The sequence below is a fragment of the Cavia porcellus genome, unplaced genomic scaffold (genome assembly GCF_034190915.1).
Source record: "Cavia porcellus strain 051 isolate PalLab524CR breed Dunkin Hartley unplaced genomic scaffold, mCavPor4.1 scaffold_18, whole genome shotgun sequence".
In the NCBI taxonomy this organism is placed as follows: Eukaryota; Metazoa; Chordata; class Mammalia; order Rodentia; family Caviidae; genus Cavia; species Cavia porcellus.
This window is the reverse complement of record NW_026947501.1, coordinates 52,639,860-52,662,751: the sequence shown is the minus strand read 5'-3', so window position 1 is coordinate 52,662,751 and position 22,892 is coordinate 52,639,860. Positions and strand designations below refer to the sequence as shown.

The window sequence follows — 22,892 nt, the reverse complement described above, 5'->3', positions numbered from 1 at the left end:
ACAGAAGAATGCAGGAAATCTGCCCACACACTAGAGACCCAAAGAATCCAGCTGAGGGCCTGGGTCCACGGCAGTGTCCTGTTCCTGCACAAGTTCAGCTGAAGACCTAGAGCCCATCAGTGTCCTCCACGAGTCCAGCTGGAGGCCTTGAGCCCACCACAATGTCTCATGCAAGTCTGTATCAAGGATCTGCACTGGGAAGTCCCAGAAGTCAGTGGTGGAAGCCACAAAGTCTGCACCAGCGGGGTGAAGTAGCTGTGCCAGTGGGTTGAGTGTCCTGCAGCAGAGACAGGGAACAGGGCTCCCCCAAAGAGAACCTCAGACATCCTCAGTGACAGCAAGGACCTGAGCTCCTTTGATGATCAGAACAGCTGAGTCCATCCGTATCAGGAAAGTCAGCTCGACAAGCTTAGGCAGGAGAATCAATAGCACCCCATCTTCTCCCCCATAACATCCGTTTTATGCTGTTGGCAGCAATCCTCAGGTGGGCTTTCCACACCCAGCCCCACGCCGACTCAGTTCAGCTCAGTAAAGTCGACCATTAGTCTGCCACAAAAGCCAACCTAAGAGTGTCGTGCAGATCAAATGCGACGCTGCGAGTCCCTGTTCATTCCCTGTGAAGAGCTTTCTGTCAACCCACTGAGAGCTCCAGAGAGATCACCAACAACGTGGGTCTCCTGGGGGCGGGGAGCTGCTGTCACATTCACAGCTGCTTCGAAGCCTCTCCTGAACGTCAGAGGCAAAAATCCACAAAACAGGCAAAACCAGGACAGCTGTATCCCAAAGGCCATGCAGAATAGCACATGGGCTGCCTGGATGGCTGAGGCGGGAGGCTGGGAGAGGGTTTTGAGGAGATGAAATTTAAGCTGGGCTGTGACTGCTCGAAAGTTGTCGGAGAGGTTTCCAAAATTCCAGTGTCCAGCCTGAGCCTCCCTAGGTTTGGGTCAAGGTCTTCAGTAGCTCACTGTCCAGAGCCTGGGCCCAGAAAGAGTCCCCAGAAGGATTTCAGAGCCAGGAAAACCATCTCACCCCTCTAGCACCGAGTGCAGAAAGTACAGGGTGAGAGGCCCCAAGAGCAAAGCTGAGCTCGGAGCGCAGGGCGTGAGGACTGGTGGAGTCCTGGCCACTCTGAGTCCTTCAACCCCCAGAGCACAGCCAGCGGGGACCCCAGGGCGGCCGGCTCTGGGGATCATACCCGCATAGACATGGCCTAGGAAATCACGCCCACATAGGAGGAGGGCACAGGGAAGAGAGAACAGAACACAAATTGCTAAAAAGAAGTCATTGTGAAAAACAGAAAGTTCAGGTCGCTGGTCCAAAGCAGAAATGAGCAGACTTTTGTGTAAAAGAAAGAAAGTGGCTTAGGCTTTGTGGTTCCAGTTCTGTCAGATCTTCTCAGCAACTGAGAAACTGCAGCACAGGCTTAATGGCGCATCCGGCCAAGTCCAAGAGACTAAGATTTCAGGAAGATCACACGGGCTGCGAGGTCTCAGTGGCCCAGATCCTTAGCTCTGAGCAAGGGAGGCAGTGTCTGGAATATGAGGATCCGCTTCATTCTCAGGCGAGAGCAGTTTATAGCCTAGGCTAGCCTCAAACTTGCAGCAGTCCTCCTGCCTCAGCCTCCTGAGTGCTTGGATTACAGGCATGAGCCACCACATCCATCTCTGTAATTATTTGCACAATAGAAGCTTGCTAAAAAGCAGTGAGGTTTGTTTTACTAAAAGGGTAAAGAAAATCCATATATGGTAGAATATATGTGATAATGTAAACTGCAAGAAGATTTTTAAAACTGCTAGATATGTTAGTCCAATAAGAAAACATATCATGGAAAGCTGGCTTGTATATGTTCAAAAAAAATCCAGGCCTATGATGAGGCTGGGCAGTCAGAAGCAGGTGGACTGCACATTGGAACCCAGTCTGGGCAACTTAGCCCAACTGTCACAAAGTTAAAAAATTAAAAACAAAGGGCTGGAAACGCAGCTAGGTGTGAAGGCCCTGAGTTTGGTCCCCACACACACAATGCACACACACATGCACACACACTGACTATTTACAAAAGACAGACTTCTCGCTGCTTCTTTCCCTTTTCATTTTTGGTTGTACAGTTTAGGGAAACCGAGTGTGTGTTTAACTGAGTTCCTTTTCAACGTATCTGAGAGCATGGGAATTCAATCTCCTTTCTACTTTCACAATTAATGATGCCCATTTTCTGTCTCTGTCGAAGGAAATGGGCTAAATGAGGAAATCCAGTGGTTAGGGGTCTCCAGGAAGAGGGGCTCAGTGTCTCGGCTCAGTGATCCCACTGGATGGATGCTGGGGGCCCCGGATGAACAAGCCCCCCCTCATTTTCCTAGCGTCTCGGGGGGTTCCAACCAGGGCAGGGTGCTTTATCCCTTTGCACAGTACAGGCCTGAGAAGCATCAGTCAGCCCCCAACATCATTTCTAGGGACCTCAAAGGGGCACCAACTTCAGTGGGTGGTGCTGCACTCCCCGAAGACCACAGATGGCACAAACCTGAGGAAATGGGTGTCATCGCCTGCATTGTGTGTTGTCTCTGATTCCTTCCAGGGGTTGTAAAGAAGTGTTTGAGCAACAACCATGCCCTGGTGAACTTCAGGTACGGGGACACCAAGGCTGTGCCCACCTCCTTCATCACGCCTGTTGGGGGCGCCATGCCCTGCCCGCTGCTGCAGGTACCTGCTCCACAACCCGTCACCAGCTCCTTTGCGCCATCCACGGGTTTGGAATAACAGACTGGCAGGGCCACTGGGAGGCCCTTGTGCTAAACTGCTGCTGGGAGCTTGTGTTTGGACAGCGGCCACTGCTTCTGGGACCCAGTGTTGTGTGGCATGTCTGTGATCTGCCGCTCACAACTGCAGATCAGCTGACATGGCACCTTGTGACATTTGTCACTCTGCAAGACAGGAGACAGTGGGAGGAGGCAGCTGCTGCGGCTGCTGGTGCTCTCAGAGCTTTCAATGCAACAAATGACATTAAAGACAGGACAGGGGAGCACTCTCCTTGATGTGGTCAGTTTCGAGCTGCCCAGCCCGTGAGGCTGCAGTGCACATTAAGCCAAGTGTAGTAGTCACCGCAGAGCCATAGCTCATGAGGTCTGTAATGCTGCAGTGTCTCTGGGGGCAGAGAGATGGCCTCCAGAAAGGAGGCGCTGAGGAGAAATCCCTCCCCCCCATATAGCCCTAGTGGTCTGTTCCTTCTTTCCTGGTCAGACCCACAGTGCACCTGGGTGCACCTTTCCAGGACAGCTGGCAAATGCCTGCACTCTTTACCTGGCCCCTTTGCAAGCATCTCTTCCTGCTGCAGGTTCCCTCTCCGCACCTTTGACCTATGTACCACTTTGCAGCAACATTGACCAGACCTCTCCTTTGTCCGAGTGATGGCCCTTTTGGCACCTCTCTTTATGTCAAACTCCACTCCCCAGATCAGTCCCTTCACCTAGACTTTGTAAGATTGGTTTCCAGACCCTCACCATCTCCCAGCTGTCCCCAGGACCTGGTCAGCTGTGCAAGTCCTCCCAAGATGGGGCTTCTCCAAACTGATCACAAAATTCCAGGTGAAGTCCAGGGAATTCTAGAACGCTTTCTTAACTGAGAAAAAAATATTCAAATTTTAGCATCAGCACTTGCCTGGGGTTGATTTGAAACAAGCTTTAAGAAATGCAGGCCTTGAGTTGAGGAGGGAAAAGTGTGCTGTCAGATGTTTTCCCTCCACAGGTTGGAGACTACGTGTTTGCCAAAATTGTGATTCCCGAAGGCTTTGACTTCTATGTTCCTGCCATTGTCATAGCACTTCCAAATCCAAATGTGGGCTCCGAGAAATTGTACACGGTCCTGAAGTGTAACAACCGGAGAGTAAGTAGACTTCATCTAGAAGGGACCCCTCTAAGCAGAAGGTGGCTGTCCCCAGCCAGTGCCTCACTCCTTTCTGGCATTACCTAGATGTTTCGAGAATGATTTCCCTAGCTGTGTCTACTTCTTCCCTGTCCAGCCACTGCCTGGGGTTTGATTCAACCCTGCAGGCTTTGTCCCCCAAAATACCTCCGTGGCTCCCTCTGTCCTGTGTCGGACAGGCTTTTGTGCTTGTGACCAAACTGTGCTTTGCAGTGGACAGCCAGGCAGGCTTGCTCCGGGTCCTGTGGGCACCACTCTCTCTCACTCCTGTCCTCTTGCTCCTGCTCCAGTCTCCTTTGCAGGCCCTGCAGATGTGGGCATCTCCAGGGTTCCTTCAGGCCCTGGCCCTCTCTGCCACTCTGCAGTCTGTCTCCTGGGATGACCTCACCCTCAGACACCTCCTCTGTGCCAGGCAGGATAGAGCTGAGCTCCAACCCTGCGTTTCTAGCTGGATCCACCAAGGCAGTTCCCTCCTGATGACCCATGGGCATCTCAGAAGTCAAGGGGCAGAGGCAGGGTGCGCCTTCCCCCCAGGAGCCTTTCTCACCCTCTAATCCCTGCATCAGGGATGCTACCACCTGGTTCCCTATTGCACTCTTGCTTAGGAAACACCTTCAGGGGTGGCAGGTGTTGGAGAAAATGAGAGACAAGAGAATGGAGCCAGCTGGAAAAGGCCCAGCTGTGCAGTTCAAAAGACCTACATTTGGATCCACCGAGTACTCTCCCTGTTCTTTATTAGTTGTCTGACCTGAGCAGGTTTCTTCATCTCTATCTTCTAGTGTGGTTGTGAGGCTTAAAGAAAATATGGGTTAAAGATCTGCCTGGCTGACACCGGTACAGGTGGCGGTGGTAGCAGTGATGATGTCAGTGCAACAGTTGGTAGCACCACTCTTGGGCTTCTCCCTTCTGACCCCTCACAGCCAGTGAGTGAGGATGATTTGGCTAAGTTTACCATGGCCGGTTGATTCGCTCGCTAGACAGGCATTTGTTCAGTGTCTGTGTTTTCTATTGAGCTGTTTGTCTTTTCATTGATTTAGAGAGGTTCCCTGTGTCTTCTGCATAGTGATTCTCTGTGATATATGCAGCCAATATTCTTTTCCCAGTCTTTTATTTGTCTTTTAATTTGGGGTCTTTGCTGACAGAGAAACTAAATTTAATATGGTTATATGCAGCCACCCCTTTATGAGCTGCCTTCTCTGTGTTTAAGAAATCTTGTTTTCATTGTATATTTTCCCTGTATATTCTTCTGCTTTAGAAACATTCTCTATCAGTTTGCAACTCTGATTGTGTCCTTTGTCTTCCTGACATTCTTACACACCCTTCTATCATGCTCAAGGAGTGTCACAGCATGGCACCAGCATGGTCTCACTCCACACTGGGAGCCACAGCAGCTCCTGGACTCTTCTCCTCAGCTCCTTTCTATAGGATTTACCCATTTGTGACTTACCTCAGAGTTCTCGCTGTGGGTCCCTCCCCTCACACTGGCTTCCTCTCCAGTCTCCCAACCCTTAGAGACAGGGACTTCTGTTCCATGCTCCCCTGAGCCCCGGATGGAGAGACTGTCACAGTGTGGTGTTAGTGGTAGGTTTCTCGAATGAATGACGTGTCTAGTGAAAAATGACTCTGGCTTGATGACCACCTAACATGCTGATGGGCAAGCAAAATAGCTAGGTGAGCCAGCACAGAGCACAGTGGCTGATTTATGAGGCTCTTCCCATGTGCCACAGGTACGAATCCAAGTACTTCACGGCAGTTGACTCCTCAGCACACTGTGAGGGAGGACTGTTAGGGTCCCATGTTCACATGGGGAAATTATCTTCCATCATCTCAGGACATGCAGCAGGAGAAAGGACAGAGCAGGAGGAAGTATCCCCGGTGTGCGGCGCTGCTCTGGCAATACCTACAACCAGGGATATCTGAAGAGCTGTCCCCAGGTGCACCCAGGGTGCAGGGAGTGGAAAAGCCCCAGAGCCCAAGGAGAGACCTAGGAGTTGACCCATAGGAGTGTCTAACGGCCAGAGTGGTCTGGGCAGGGGAGGGACACTGGACAAATGGGTCTCATGGGGATTCTGGAGACGTGCAGGGCATTTGGCAAAAAGTAATGATGACAGGGTCAGGGAAGAGATGTCGAAGGCTGAATAGAAAGAGGAAGGAGGTACTTACAGGAAGGTGTGTGTATGTGGTGTGGGTGTGTTCGTGTGCATCTTATGTGGGGAGCCTTAGCCATGGACCTAGCATTTGAAGAAATGACAGGTAAGGCTCCTTTCTTATGAATGACTTTCATTAAGCAAATAATCACCCAGCGAGACTCTGAATCTCACCTGCTCTTCCAGTGTCACCCTGAACAGGACAGTGACTGGTGCTTATTATAATGATTTGAGCTTCAGGAAAATGATTTCTGAAATGTAGACTTTTTAATATTTAAATTGAGTGAACTCTTTTGGTTTTATTACAGGAATTTTGCCCTCGAAGTGCACTTATAAAGATCAGCCAAAACAAATATGTTCTCTCCTGCTCTCATATAAAGCCACTCCCAGTGAAGGAGGATCCCAAAGGGTAAGTGCACCCCACTTCTACGGCTGAGATGTGGATATCTCTATGAACCTCTAGCCTATTCCAGAGTTGAGATCCAAGATCTCTAAATATTAGGAGAGAAAAACCAAGGTAGCCGACTTCCTCCTGAAAATACCCTTGTGGGATTACTTTCCTCTGAAGTGACACCTCGTGCCTGCTGTGTGTCCCTCCGTCTGGTCCTAATCTCAAATTCAGTGTTATTTGCCTGAAAAGCATGTTCAGCACTGCCATGAATATGAAGCGATTGCTCCCCTTGGTGTCTAAGGGTTCCAGGTTTCCTGCTGAAGTTGCAGCGGGGAGCTTTTACCCACCCACCCCTCCCATGTTGGAAGCCGGAAGTGAGGTGCTGGCCCCACCGAGCATGGGGGTGGGGGTGAGCAGTGGTTTCCAGGGGCCATGGTGTGGGGAAAAAAGGTGGACCCATGCAAAGTAAACAGAAAAAACTTAAGGCCTGAGAGCAGGCCAAACCCAAACCCATTGGCCATCATGGCTATCAAGGCTGGAGTCACAGAGCCTTAATCTTGGAGTCAGAAGCATAGTAAGACATAAATGCAGGGTTTCAGTGAGGGCTGTGGAAAAGGATCCAGGAAACGCCTTCGCCTTCTGGTTTCACGTAGAGTTTATGGGCTTCTTTGGGCGCCAGCCTCCAGGCTTCCTTCCAGAGAGACCTGCAGGCGTCTGATCTCTCCATTTCTCATCCTCACCCTTGGGCTTGTGGGATGCTTCATCTTTCTCCATGATGTCAAAGCATTAGCGCCTCTCTTCTTGTCCAAGGCTGAGCAGACCAGTAGGGTCTGGAAGCCCATCCCACTGCCCCAGCTCCTCGTTCCCTCCATTAGCTCTAGATTTTTCTGTTACTTCTCCATAGTTCCTCTCCACTGAGACCTTTACCCGAGACTCTCCACTGAGACCTTCACCCGAGAAACAGCTGAGGTTCCTCCCCTCACCATTTACACACACGCACACGCGCACGCGCACACACACACACACACACACACACACACACAGAAACCTCCCTGGTCCCTTTTTCCTCTTCTCTACCTGTTCCTGTACACCTGGGTGCATTCTCTCGTCTCCCATTCACTCACTGAGCCTCAGGCATCAGCTTCCACCCTTGCCCCTCTGCAAGAAGGATTCCCACAGAACTTTCTTGGTGCCTCTCCTACACCAGGCCAACGAGCTCTGCCCATCCTGACTGTGCTGACTCTTGGCTCCCTTCCTCCTCTCCCTTGCTCCGCTTGAGGTGTGTCATGGCTGTCTCGGGTTTCCCTGCCCAATTCCACCCATCCCATTGCTTCCATGACTGTTTACACCAAGAAACCCTTATCTCCTTCTCCAACCCAAACAGTTCTCATGGCCTCTTGCCTGAGGAGTACAGGCCCCGAGAGTGGGACCACTGCTGAGTCTTTCTGGAAGCTTCCCAGATGGTTTTAATGGCTGTTATTTCTTCAGGTAGCAATGGTGGACACCTACAAAGAAAAGGACACTGGAAACTAAGATTTAATTCACAATTAGCCCCACTGTCACTTGGTTTTGTGCCTTTGAGGAGAAGATTTATCATCTCAGTGTCTCCCTGTCCTAGAGTAGGATTGGGAATGTCCACTGGGCACCAGCACATGGTGGGAATTGCATTATCTCCGATCACTCAGCGGATGTTTCTCCCTGAGTGCACAGAATCTCGACTCAGCACATCTAAACCAAAGCTAACCTTTCCTACATACCCGCTCCCATTTCAACTTCTCTTGCCTTGATTTATCTTTCTACCCAACAGTCAACTTCTAGTTGTCTCTGGCTTTTTCTTGTCCTTCACTCATCATGCCTCTATCTGTTCTAAGCTGTAGTGATCTCAACTTGCAGGTCCTTCTCAGCTCTGCTCTAGGTCAGGAGCTGTGATTTCCTCCAGCCTTGTGCTGTCGTCACCTGGGCATTCCCCAGGAGGACTGAACAAGTAATTCTCCTCACCTGCAAAGTCAGAGTCTCCAGCCCAATCAACTCTTCAGACCACACGAACCACACTAAACTATTTGCACGTGTTTCCCTACACCGTGTTCTTTGCAGGTCTTCGTGCCTTTGCATAAACTGAAATATTCCTTCCCTGGAATGGCATCTGCTCTTGGCCACCTGGGGAACTCCAGGGTTGAACTCAAGTCCCCCAACCACGTCCATACGCAGTGCTTGCTTAGCCCTCTCATGTAGTGACCACATTAGTGACCACACTGAGTCCTCTGGAGGTTTGCATTGGGGAAATTCCCTTGTGCTAGACTGTGACTTAGTTCATTCTCCCTTGCTATTTCAGAATGTCTGGGATGGAGTGTTTACAAGGAAAAGGGTTTATTTAGCTCACAGCTTTGAAGACTATAAGTCCAAGATCAGGGCTGCCCCATGCGGTCAACCTTTCACGAGGGCTTGCTTGGTTATATGATGATGTGGCAGAGGGGATCTAGAAAGAGATCATCTGAGGAGACAGGAACGCAAGGACAGGAAGGGGCCATCATGCTGTTGTTTACTCCTTCTCCCAAGCACTCCTCATTCAGTCTACGAGACCAGCATCAATCTCTGTCAAGGAACCCAAGTCCCTGAGAACCCATACGTGCCACCTTGTAAAGGATAGGTAGGTCCAGGGAACTGGAATCCACCTGCCCTTCAAGGCTTCAGTGAAGTAGCCTCCAAGACACCACCTGAGGAAGACTCCCCTTGGATGGACCGAGATTTCTTTTTAAAATATTAACTCCATTGCAAACATGACCTCAGGAGAGCCAGGTGGGGTTAGTTCCTGGCTTTGTGTCCTGAAAAACCTAGGGGCGTGTGGAGGAAACTGTCAGGTCCTGAGATGCTGAGCTGGGTACGATCTGTTCTTGCTCTTTGTGGTCACCACGTGGACCAGAGACATGGTCGTGGAGGAGGCTACAGGAAGATGTGCTCTGGCTGGATCCAGCTCCCCAAGTCTTTATGTCTCTGTCTATGAAGCCCCTGGTTCCCAGCGTGTCCCCTGGAAGTGGTCATTCCCCACTGTTCAGCCCCCTCTTTGCTCTGATGGTGTGGCCTCCCGCTGTCCTCCCAGCAGTGCCTCTGATGTTACCTTCAGTTGGTCAGGGGCTCAGCCTCCTGGCCACTACTGATGATGCTTCCCTTGAAATTGCTAAGCCTCTGTGTGTGATTCACCCCCTCAGTACCTCCCAGGCATATTAGGAGCCAGTTTTACATCGTGGAGGCCGGCCCAGCAGAATAAGCCACTCTACGAAAAGCCCTGCATGCAAGTGTGCTGTCCTGTGTCATCCTCGAGGACAACTGTCTGTGTAGGTCCTGGCACTGGCGCAGGGGACACCAGGGGTCATAGTAATGGGCAAACCCTCAGGACCAGTGTAATCCTTCTCTTAGGATCTGCTGCTTGACTTGTTAGACCTCAAACCTGCCCAGTCATCCTCTGACATCTCAATGCCAGCCCCAGAACCCCCCCAAGACAGCCTTGCACACAAGGATCTTTGCAGAGTAGAAGAGCAAATGAAGGGGGGTGGCTGTGACCCCAGGAGATGGAATGGATGCACACACAGCCTTCTCACAAGGGGGCCATGTGAAAGCACAGAGCCATGATACCTGCCCGTACCCCAGCATGCACCCCTGTTTGTTGTATCACAGGGCAAGTGTCCCACTCCAAAAGTTCAAAATGTGATGTGGCCTAAAATCTGAAATTTTCTGAGCACCAACAGCAGACAATAGCATGACGTCATGCCATGGGTTACAGTTAAATGCTGGCCCACCTAGCACGGTGATGCAAGCCTACAACCCTGGAACTCAGGAGTGACCGGCACAGCTCTCCAATGAAACAGGAGACAGGAGACGCTTTTGTGGACGACAGTTAACTGCTAGTTTATTTATGCGGGCTCTGGTTTATATATTTGGCCGTGACCAATCACAGGCTGCCACAAGGAAGCAGGGCGGGAATGGGATGTAGGCTCTGGCTATTATATCCAGCTGTGGCCAATCAGGAGTTGCCACAGAGTACGGAGTGAGCGCGGGGTGCGCACGGGTTGGCTAATTTAAGGAGGGACGTAGCACATTGCGGAAGCTGGCGTGGTCCTTAGTCCCGGCTGGGGTATGGTATGTTGAGCGCCTGCGCCCAACACAGGAGGATGGAACAGGAGGATCTCTATAGATCAGGAATTGGAGGCCAGAGTAACAAAATAGCAAGATCCTGTTTGAGAAAAAAAGAAAAGGAAGGAAGAAAAAGAAAGAAAGAAAAGAAAATCAAGAAGGAGGGAGGGAACCACTACACTCCTGAAACACAGGTGTGAGGGTGGCTTATTTAGAAGGGACCCAGTGGACGTCACTCTGCCCAAGAACTGGAAAGAATGACCCATTGTGTCCACTCATCGTACCTAAATCTCAGTGAACTTCATGGAGTCAGGAGGAAGAGCCCTTCCTCCTGGATTTTACCTTGGCAAAGACACTGAAGAAAAGTACATTAACTGCAGTGTAATCATTATGTGTGTTAAAATACGCTAAACCATCTCTGTGTTTCTGGTGTTCTTGTTTACAGCGCTGGGCTTTATACATGATAGACAAGTGCTCTACCACTGAGCGACAGCCCGGCCCCTTTTTACTTTAAGATGAGGTCTCACTAATTTGCCCAGTCTGAGCTCAAACTTGTAACAACTCCTGCCCCAGCCTCCCAAGTAGCTGGGATTTCAGGCATGCACCACCACACATGCTTATGTTTCTGCTATTTTTAACAGTGGATTTTTACAAGATTTCATCACAAAAACACAATGTCCTTGGGGAAAGGACCAGCGCGTTGGTCTGCCACTTCCCAAGTGCCGTTTATCACCTTGATGGGGATCTTCAGCAGAAACATTCTACCTTAGCATCTTAGACTGTAAAATTTACGGGTGCTTTGTTTTATATTTTATATTTGCATGCATCTTGTGTTTCCCTGGAACAAAGTTTCGGTTCCTCGAACAAAAAGTTTTGGTCTTTTTAAAGGTTATAAAAATAAAGTCTTTAAAATATTTTTTAAAAGACACATTTGCTGTAAAAATATAGTTACACTAAAAATATTGTGTACTGTCATTCACTCCAGGCTATGTGAATTAGGGACAGATTATAACACAGATGAACCCCATGTGTAGCTGCAGGTCCCACACCCAAGGTGTGTCATTATGGATAAGCATCTAATCTAAACACTTTTAGCCCCAACATTTTTGATAAAGGCTACTTAATGCCAAGGTTTCTGGTGGTTGTTACATATTCACAGCTTTCAGAAACAAACATGAAAATGCATGCTTTCTGTTTTGTGATCCCCCCCAATAATGAGCATTAAACCCTCATTTCTTTTTATTATTGTTGCTTTGTTTCGTTTGAGACAGAATCTCTATAGTTCAGGCTGGCTTTGAACTCACTCTGTAAACCTCTCTGGCCTCAAACTTGTGATACCCTGCTGCCTCTGCCTCCTGAGTGCTGATTACGGGCCAGAGCCACCACACTGGCTCTCTTGCTTGATTTTGCCTGCCTAAATTTAATTCCATCATCCAGGAAGCCTGTGGCTGTGCCACCCATCTCCCACTGAGCCCCCTTTCCTGGGTCCCTCCAGGTGGACGGGCAGCTCCTCCGCCTCCTTAGTCTCAGCGTGATTTTAGTACAGCTGGAAGACACTGCTGCCCACTTCCCCTCCGGATTGCTTTTCCTTCTAAGAGGTCACAGGACACAGACTAGACTGCGGTCAGCCCTAACCCACGGCGAATATGGACACCTTGGAAAAGGAGCCGGGATGTTACCAGCTTAGACAAGGGCAGCGAGGTCGGTACCGTCACGGCAGCCACAGGGCAGGTGAACCAGACATGACCTTGAAGTGTGACTTCCACATGTCTTGAGGCACCTGGTAGCGAAGAGGGTCCACATCCACCCATCGGCAGCCTCATAGCTAAAGGTGGTTTATCTCTCAGCTCCCAGCAAGCCTGTCTCCTGCGACTGACCAAGCTGCCTTGGAAATCTAAATCTTTCCTTGGGTCTGTTGGGCCCGACTGTGAAAACAGTGAGGTGTGGTGAATCTTCACCTGCTAATGGGGGATGAGGAGGATGAAATTTACAGAAATAAATTTTAAAAATCTTTTCCCAGTTTATTATCTTTTACGTGGCATCGTTTAGAAGCATCCAGGATATAAAGTGAGAGTAGAAATAAAACTAAGAACCATTCAGAGCAAAGTCAGGGCAATGACCAAGGTGGCCCGTGCTGATACAAGGGCAAAATAAGGCTTACCATCATGTGACCCAAAAGGCTCTGAAAAGGTGAGTTCCAGAAACAGCGAGCCATGGCAACACTGTGGGAACAGGTCACTGCGTTCCCGAGATGCCTTCCTTGGAGGACAACCGTTTTGGATAAGTAATAAGCTTCGTCTGGTACACTTCCCAGATAATAAATCTGGCTCTATGACCTCATAATCATGCCTAAGTTTTGTCAATGAAATAGAAGGTGCTTAATACACCTTGGATCCAGTCATTGGAGGAGCCTGGCTGCAGGAGAAGGTCTCTGTCAGAAAAGCTCCATTTGAGGGGTGACCAGGACTGTTATGGTGCCGCCTGATCTTCTTGGGTAATTCCTTCACTGATCTGGCCAGACCTGAGTCCAAACAGCTAGGTGCTGTGTTTGGTGTGAGGCTCCGAGACACTGGTGGAGGTAAACAGGAATTCAGCACAGCTCAAAGCTTTGGGACACCAGCTTCCTCTCCCTGGGAAAGAGGACTGTGGACAAAGAGCCCCAACATCCTCATGGGGCTGGCTTGAACAGCATGGTGACACTGCGGGCTGTCGAAATCAGGGCATCTCTGATTCTCTCTCTCTCTCTCTCTCTAGGGAGGGCATGGAGGTGAAGAACTCTACTTTTCCTCTCTGGTCAGTGAAACAAGTTGACAGTGGGGAACTCAAAGAACCAAAACAGGAAAATCCTAGAAGAAAGAAAAAGAAAGCCGCCCACAGGCCACCTCTGCAGGAGATGGCATGCTCAGATTCAGACAGCGCTTCTCACAGCACCAGGTCCCAAGAACACCCCCCCACACTCACCTCAAACCCAAGCAGGGGGGCGGGGGCTTGCCTCTGTGCATCCCCAGGGTGCTCTGAGGTTTCTCCAAGAAGTTAGCAGGTGCAGTCTTGCCCTGGTTTCCAGGCCAGGCTGCATCAGGCCCTGCTGAGTAACACTGACATCTGCTTTCCTAGAAGAGGCCCTCGGCGGGGGGTCTAAGACTCAGTCGGCCTGGTCACCATCTCCACACCTCCACCTCCAGTGGCCCTGCCCTGGCCTTGGGGAGCCATCCATGGCCCCCAGGGTAGAGGGCCATCCCTGAGAAACCTTAGAGCAGTCTAGTGGCACTAAGTTGACAAGGGCCAGCATTCCTCCAGGACTGATCAGATCTCAGCGGCCAACACTGTGGGATGAGCCTCTCCACTGAGGTAAGGCCACCTCTTAGCCTGCCTCTGCCTGCCCATGGGCAGCAAAGGTCCAAGGGCCTCCTACCCTCCAGTATGCCTGGTTCTCCTTCCCATTGGAGGGTGTTACCCCTGGCTTTCCCCTGACCTTTCCTCCTCGTCCTGACCAAACATCTCGACCTCTGGTCCACACAGTGTGCTCAGAGATTCCAACTTGGCATATTCCTGTCAAAGTCTTTGGAAGTCAGGGCACTTAGGATCCAAGCCTGTGGTCTTTTTTTAACTTGATGATCCCATCTGAATTAGGGATTGAAATTTTGACTTGGCCAGGGTTTCTGGACATTCTGACTGAGCCTGCCTTATGTCTGTAGTCTGTTGTAGGTTCCTCGAATTGAGCACAGAAGCAGAATAAAAACTCTTACATTGGAAACATTTCAAAACTACTGGGCTCCTGCGTTGTTACTGTTTTCTTTGAACACATTTTAGCAATGCCATTGTATTGGTTACTTTCTTCTAGTTACTGAGACCCACCATTAAAGAAAGAAAGATTATTTAGTTCACAGTTTGTGGAGGTTTCAGTCTGTACACAATTGACTCCAAGCAGAGTGGAACGTGGCAGAGGGGCAACAGTTCATAGTGGCCAGAAGACAGCAAAAGCAGCAACAGCAAAAAAGGGAGGAGTACGGAGAGAAGACTCTTTCTGTCCCTTATATTGTATGGAGGCCACACCATAATTCCAGCACTGAATCAGTCACAAATTCCAGAAGCCTCCTCCCATGACCACATGAGGCTTTGACGGACATCCAGACACAAACCATTACAGCCATGTAAAAATGTTCACTGATTTAAAAACAAATAGCTCTGCCGAATTCCAGCACCTTATCTACCGGGTTAGATAAAAACAGGGTACAGATTATTAATAAGAGACCTATTGGAAGCTTTTGGCCAATAGTAAAGACAGACCAAGAGTTCTGATAGTCTAAAAATTCAGAGCCTGATTAAAGGTGTAGTATTCACATTTCTGAAAGCTAGGGGTCACCAAGGTTATGCTGAAGAAAGCTGAGGAGGAATCCACTTCCAAAACTATGAAAACTAGGAAATGTCAGCTCAGTATTAAGGTAAAAATATAAATGTGGCAAGGAAGGAATCAGGAGTAAGGAGTTGACCAAAGGAGGGTAAGGATGGTACGTGAAGAGACATACTGTCCTCCAAAACTCAGAGCTGTCTTCCCAGGCAGGAGGAAGGCTGTGGAACAGTCCTCTGCTAAGGAGAGCTGCATCACTAGGAGAATCTGAAGGGTGTGGGCTGTCTGTTCCACACAGTAGAGAGCAGTGGAGTGGCAAGAAACCAGGGACAGTCATTCATCATGCATGCGTGTGAGCCTGCATGGGTTCATTCAGTCATCCACCAAGCAGCTGAGTGTGACAGTGTGTCCAGCTCCAGCCAGACGCTATCAGACCTTTGCAAGGTGCTTTTTCTATATATTCCATCTCTATATCTCCATTTTCTTATTAGACCAATCACTATTGTCTGGTTGGTGGGGGGAGATGTGAAGAAATAAAAAAGTACAAAGCACACAGATACAACATGATTGCATTGGTCTTATGTGACAATTTATGATGATGTGTTGAATGACTTGGAGCTTTCAGGGACAGCCTGAAGTCGCACTCATGCCGTAGGTTCAGCACCACTGGTTTACATGCTATGTTTGATGGCAATGCCCAGGTCAATGAGAAGGGGGAAACTACCATTACAGTGGTATCCCTCCACTTCTGGCCAATATAGAATGACTGACACTAGATTTGCTCTAGCAACCAAACACCTGACAGGATGCACGGGGCACAAGTTTCCCAAACTCTGTCTATCGAGCAGTAAAGGTCAGTAAACTCGGAGAGGCAGGGGAGGCAGGTTACTCACTAGAGGTTCCAGACTGCAGCAAGTGGGGAGGAGCCCCACAGCTGTGGGTTGAGGAGATAGGGCTGGGATTCTAAGGAGGCTGATGCAGGATGGAGGGCTGGAGAGGTGAGAGCGATAAAGGGAAGCCTAGAGGTGACAGCGTAGGGCCCTACGCGGGTCTTGGTACTAAGCAGCACAGCAGGGAGAAATTACTCAAGGCCAAGAGAAAAGGCCACTCAGATTAGAGGAAGAATGCCTCCAGCTCTCATTCCCTCCAGCCAGAGTGAAACCCTCATTACTTGGGGAATCAGATAGTGCACTCTGAAGGGGGTTGCTCCATACAAGAGCAAACTGCCTTAGAGAACTGCTCCTCTGGTCCCCACTAACAAAGCTAAAGGCAGCACCTGGAAGGGCCAAGTGGTCTCCAAACAACTGTGCCCCAGAAGAAACCTTGGGAATACTTCTAAGAGATGAAAAATATCCACTGTCTAGCAAGGTGAAATGCACAGTGCTTGGCTTCCAAGTGAAGATCAGCCTGCAGAGAGGAAAATACAAACCTTACTCAGGAGAAATTAACTCAGGAATAGCATAGGTTTTGAACAGTCCCAGCTACGGTAATTCATGGTGTCTATAAAAGACATTCTCTTCTCAGTGCTGAAATCTGACAGTAATTACTCAGACTAATGGTAACCACACATCCATGCATTTCCTTCCACCCGTGAGCAGTCCTTGATGATTGCCCGCGTGATTTGTGTGCTTGGTTTTTCACTGAATAAACCTGAATTTTTATTCAGGCTTATTCTTACACGAGGAAGAATAAAAGGAATCCCATCTGGAAACAAAACCATAATAACAGCTATGTATCCAGATATTCTGGCCGCCATACATAATTGGCCTAAATCACAAGCCAGGGGCAGAAACATCTGGATGAGAGGTAAGAACTATGCAAGATGCTGTAAACGTAGGTGTGCGTGGGTCCCTGTAGTGTGATGTTTTTAACCCCTTCAGGAAGATATGTAGAAGGGGAACAGCTGGGTCAGATGGAATGTCCAGCTTGGGTTTTTGAGGAATCTCCACACTGATTTCCACAGTGGCTGCAGCAGTTTACCTTCCACCAACAATGGAGAAGGGCTCCTTCCCCCCCCCCCACAGCATCTTTCCTCACCAGCACTTGTTGTATTTGATTTCTTGATGATAGCCATTCTTTCTGGAGTAAGCAGTGTCATTTTAATTTTTCTAATCACCAGATCCAATGATCATAAGAACTAAATCTTGAAGATAACCTCTATGCTTAGCAGCAGGTGAAGAATAAAGAAAATACAGCACTGTTTACATAATGGAGCACTACTCTGCCACAAAGAAGGCTTCACTTGAAGCATCTGTAGGTAAATGGATGCACCTTGAGACTATAAATAAAATAAATCAGATACACAGCTTAAATATCACATGGTTCTCTTACCTGAGAAACTCAAAATATAAATAAAGAGCACAATAATACATAAATAATAGGAGATGGGGAAATCTTTTACAAATGAGAAGGGAAGCAGATGGTACGAAGGGGAAGGGAAGAAATGAAGTTGGAGGACATGAATTTAAATGTAGAAATCAGTGTTCGCAAGTAATAACCATTGAAAGATTTAGTGACAGATAAATCCTGAGTTAAATAGCAAAAGAGAAAAATACAATTGATTCTCATTATTTGCAGCAGTTAAGCTTTTATCAAGTTGCTTCTAACACCAAATAATCACTGCCGCTAGGGAAAAGGCACGGATAAATTCCTACAACCTCTGGTCACAGTATTTTCATCAACTGATCAATGTGTAACCTTGTTTAATGAAGATTTCTCCTGTAAAATACTTTATTTTCTATGGAAACAGAGTAATGAGGATAGACCATACCTCGAATAAATTTAAAAAGAAATATGCTTGAACCAGGCATGGTGGCACACACCCACACATCAGTAATCTGCAAGGCTGAGGCAGGAAGACTGTGAGTTTGAGCCTAGCCTGGGCAACCTGGTGGAACACTGTCTCAAAATATCATTAAAAAGGGCTGGAAATGTAGCTCTGTGTGAGGGACCTGAGTTCAATCCAAGTAACAATATTAAAACTAAACTAAAATTTTGACACCCCTAAAAGACACAAAAGTAGACTTCAACATATGCTTGTTTTAGGGTGGGATGGCTTGACTTGGTGGGATGACAGTTCCTTCTGATTTTACCAGTTGATGTAATAAATTCTGAATAAAGCAATGAGTACTTTATGATACTTGAAAAGTTGGCAGTGAAGTTCATATGGCAAAATAAACCTGTGACAGACTAAAAATATACTGAAAAATAACACCTGTGAGGAGAGACTCCATTAACACTTTAAAACACAGTGGCAATAAAAAATTGCTACATAAAAAAAGTTTTAAAAAAGCATTACCAAAACACAAATGGCAAAGCAAAAATTATTTGTAGGATATATCATACAAAGGGATCCAAAATATCTTTAAAAATATAATTCTCTTAAAAATTCAAAGAAAAGGTAACCATGGGCCGGGAGGGAGGAAAAACAGGAAGCCAATTTGCCCTTCTCGTGAGGAAGCCGGTGTGCCAACTGAAGCCAAGAAGAGCCAAGCAACCTCGCTCCTGTAAGCAACTGGCTGATTCAGAGGAACACAGACTGAGTTGATAGCAACTGAGGCCCAAAAACAGCTTAATGCTTGTGTTTGATTAACTATGCAGGCTTAAAACCGGTAATCTGAGCATCTATTTAAAGGATAACAATTTGAAATATAGCAACTGTGGGGTATTTTCTTCTATCTTTTTTTTGAAATTCAATATTGTTCTCACTTTTGTTTTGCTCTTTTATTGTTTTGTTTTATTCAGTGCTTTGTTTTGATTGGCTTTATTCTCTTTTGTTTGATTTTATTATTTCTGACAATATAGGCAACAATATTGAAGAATAAAATATTTTAAATTTACTAGGGACAAAAATGTTTAAGAGAAGAGGAAAGCTGGAGGAGAGTTGATTCTCCAAAGGGTGTAAATAAAGAGGTAAGAATTGTTTACAATTCTGTAAGATATTTAAATTTAAATTTTCTGCTAAGAAAATTTAAAAACTAGCAAAGAAAATAGTGAAATAAAAAGAACCTCAGAGACCTATGAAGTGATCAAACATCTATCAAACATTTCAAAAGATGTGTAATTAGAGCCCTAGATGAGACATAAAAAGAGAAAAACATATCTAGACTCAAAATGACTTAAAATGCGGCAGAAGCCATTAATAAGTCCCCGAAGCCTATGGGACCCTGTGCATGATGAACACAAAGAGAATCACTGCAGCACATCTCAGTCAAACTGCTAAAAAGCAGATAAAGCAGCCAGAAAAGAAAAATATATTCCTTTCGGGGAACAATGGTAAGATCTCAGATGACTTCACAGCAAAAGCTAGAGTCCATCATGTGTTAGAATTAGACATTAGAAAGACAAAGCAGCAAAAAATTTTTAAGCCCATCAACAAGAATTATATCACCAATACAACTGGTCTTTGCCATAAACGTAACAGGAATTTTATTTCCAGTTTGAGTAAACTCTTAACGCAGAGCCCTCTGATCGGTAGCTACAAACTGGACAAAATGCAGAAACCCCAGAGACTCTCGAGAGTGACCAAAGCAATAACAGATCCTGTTTTATTATATATTTTAGGGAAGGCTGACATAAGTTTAATCTCTCAGTGAAAACTTGTTATCTTTCTGGCCTGCAAAACCAGAAAATGGTGTTCGAGGATATTATAACTGCTGCCAAGTGCAAGGAAAAAACCAGCAGGAGAGAGCCAGAAACAGAGAAGCACAGGTGTGGTGCATGAACCCTGCCCAGGTCTCTAACACTGCAATCAGACATGAACAGACAGGCAACAGATAGAACCCCTAAAGCTCACAGAGCTGCACTGGGGTTTGAGCTGCTACCCAAGACCCAGTTTCAGTGTAAGTTCAACAAAGGTAATTGTCCACTAAAGCAAAAATATCGAGTCTTCAGAGGAAGGTAACAGAATCCAGAATGTCTGTATACCCTAAAATGTCTAAGGTTTGTAATAAAATTGTGGTACCATTTCTAGAGAAGAGATAAATAAGCCAGTTACCCCACAATGATCCAGAGATTAGATCAGATGAGGCCTCAATAGCAGCTATTATAACTATGTTTATTAAGGCAAAGGAAAATATGCTTGTAACTATAAAATATATAAACAGATGAAAATCCTAGAACTAAGCCTTTAGGAAGTGAAGCCTCATGGGAAGAAGTTAGATCTGGCTGAAAGCACTTGAAGGGGATCCCGGGAGCCCTTCCTCTCTTTTAGTCCCTGGACTCCATGAAATAAGCAGTTTCCTCTGCCCTGTGCTCCTGCTAGAACATGTTGGCTGGAGCTGGGTGTAGTGGCACATGACTGGAACCCCAGAATTTGGAAGGATGAGGCAGGAAGGTCTCTGTGGCTTCAACCTGTAGTTCACCCTGAACTACTCAGTGAGACACTGTCTCAAATAAGAAGAAAAAAAGTGCTGTCTTGCCACAGGCTCAAAATTGATAGGGCCAACCACCTATGGACCAAAACTTACAAAAACATTAGCCAAAATAAACCTTTCCTCCTTATAAATTTTTGTCTTGAGTACTTTGTAACAATGACAGAAATGCTCGGTAACCCACAGGTTTCTGAATTTTAGGTAGTGTAGGTTTTAACTTGTTTTTCTCAACAATCATAGAATAAGAAAGATCAATAATACTAAGCTGCCCAGGCTGGTCTCAAACTTATGATCCTCCTACCTCAACCTCCCAGAATCTGGGGTCACAAGTGTGCACCCTACCTGGCATCCACAGGCTTTTTGATAGAAATGAATATTACCCTAGTACTAATATATACACATATATGTAAACAAAGTAGGATTTTCAAAGCATCTTGATAAAGTACAACAAAGTAGAGTTGTTGAACTTAATTGACCCCAAGGCTTACTGTAAAGCTACAATATACAGTACAGTGTGGTACTGACCAAATGCTAGCTGCATAGAGCAATGTCACAGACAAGTCCAAAAATGGCCCACACTTTTGGATTAATCTTGAATGGTCAATTAATTTTCAACAAAATCACTAAGACGCGCAGACAGGGAAAGAAAGTCTTTTCAACAAATGATAACTGGAAAAGTAGGATATCCATATTGGGAAAATAGATATCAGTAAGTCATCAAGCCATAAATAAAAGTGAACTTGAAATGGGTCACAGACCTAACTGTAAAAGCAAAAGCTACCACATATCCAGAACATGGAGTAAACTCAATAGCCATGGGAATAAGTTAATGTTTCTTTCCATGTTATGAAAAGCAATAAACATAAATGTCTTGGTTATTTTTTCATTGTTGAGACAGAATACTTGTGGAGTTGTTGAACTTATAATTGCTGCCAAGTGCAGGAAAAAAACCAGCAGGAGAGAGCCAGAGACAGAGAAGCACAGGTGTGGTGCTATAATTTAGCTTCTAGTTTTTGGAGGTTTTAGTTTATATTCAGCTGGCTCCAAGGCAGGATGATGTGGCTGAGGGGCAGCCATTTATGGTGTCCTGTAAGCAACAAGAGTGAAAAGGGGCAGAAAGGGAAAAGCACATCTCTGTTTTTCCTTAAATTACACACTGGCTATCTGCCCCTGGTGGGTACCGATCCCAGTGCTAGGCAATGAACCAATCACAAACATTAGATTCGGCTGTCTCCATGACTGCATGAGGCTTGGAGGGCCATCCAAACACAAACCATAACAATAAATGAAAAAAATTAGTATTTTGTCTTCATCAGAACTCAATTTCTGCTCAACAAAGGTTACTAACAAGAAAATGAATAAGCAAACCACAAGCTGGGAAAAGGTATCTGCAAAAGTCTGTCCAATAACTCCTACAACTCAGTGATAAAAGACAGGTTTTTTACAATGGGGAAGGTTCTTTTTTTTTTTTTTTTTTTTTTTTATTGGGGAAGGTTCTAAAAGCAGACATACGAGTATTCATGCACGAAGGACAGCTATACAGTTTTAGTCACAGAAATCAGGTTGGTGGTCAGCAAGAGCCCTGTGCGTCCCTGGCTGGGCTCCTGTGTCCCGGCGAGCGCTCAGACATTGAGCAGTCCGAATAGAGGCAATTTCGGTCCCTCATCAGCTGGCCCTTTCCTCCGCTTTCCAGGGATGGAGCTGATTGAGAAGATGCTTGTCAGGGCTTTACAGTCCTGTGTCTACTTTGGGGTTAACTGAATAGAGCTCTCCCTCTTCCCGCTTTTCCACGTCTCTTTGTGAATATATTTACCCTACACCTGTAACCCATCACAGAAATTTTTTTCTTTGTTGTTTTCTGTATCTGAGGTGCTATCAGGTTCCCTCAGTCTGCAATGTGAGTGATCCGGGCTCACTCTCCGTGATTCTGGACCTGTGGGGAAGGCTCGAGGCCCAGAGCCTGCACCCCACACGGGCTCCTGCAGCACTGCGCCCTCGGTGTGAAGGTGGGCCTGGCTCTGCTCCTTCTGTGGTCTTTTCAGCTTTTTCTCAATGATGGTTAAAAATACACAACATTTACCACCTTCCCCTGTATGAACATACAGTTACGCGTGTCCACGTGGGAGAACAAATCTGTTCTCAAAGTAACGCTGCCACCCTGTGGATTCACGCAGTCTGCTGAGAAAAGCAGGTGCTTTTTCCCCACCTTGCCCAGGAGGTTTTGATAGCACAGGGGACCAAAGCTCTCTGCGCTACTGGATGTCTTCCAGCGCTTTTCTCTGCCTCGGGGTGTGAGTGAATCGTCTGCCAGGAGTCTGCAGCGATTCTCCTGCCCTTCCTTTCCCTGCGCAGCACAGCAGGCGCTGGAGGGGTGGGGGCAGGCCGCCCTTCCCCTCCTGGAGTCCCGGCTCTGGCTCCCACAGAGGCAACCACACTCAGAAACTGCATCTGCACTGCTCATCACAGATCTTTCTCCCTTGTCATTGCTCCCTGAAAAGTACAGTGTGACACCTACTTCCACAGATGCTTTAAAGCATACGAGTATTATCAACAGGTAAGTTAGATAGAAATATTATAAACAGTCAGACAGGGTT

The 22,892-nt window shown here is 47.0% G+C and overlaps 1 protein-coding gene across 6 annotated transcripts in view; it reads left to right on the top strand.

The window, feature by feature from the left end:
- Vwa3b (von Willebrand factor A domain containing 3B) overlaps window positions 1-14,267 on the top strand; it is a 172,430-nt gene extending 158,163 nt beyond the window's left edge. For 5 of the 6 annotated variants that reach the window (XM_063229904.1, XM_063229906.1, XM_023565813.2 and 2 more), the window contains 4 exons: window positions 2,570-2,694; window positions 3,736-3,873; window positions 6,368-6,468; window positions 13,333-14,267. In XM_063229904.1, the coding sequence (XP_063085974.1) occupies window positions 2,570-2,694; window positions 3,736-3,873; window positions 6,368-6,468; window positions 13,333-13,615 (647 nt within the window). In that variant the 3' untranslated portion in view covers window positions 13,616-14,267. The remainder of the gene's footprint in view (window positions 1-2,569; window positions 2,695-3,735; window positions 3,874-6,367; window positions 6,469-13,332) is intronic. The other variant, XM_063229905.1, reaches the window with a different exon arrangement.
- Window positions 14,268-22,892: the final 8,625 nt, after the last annotated feature.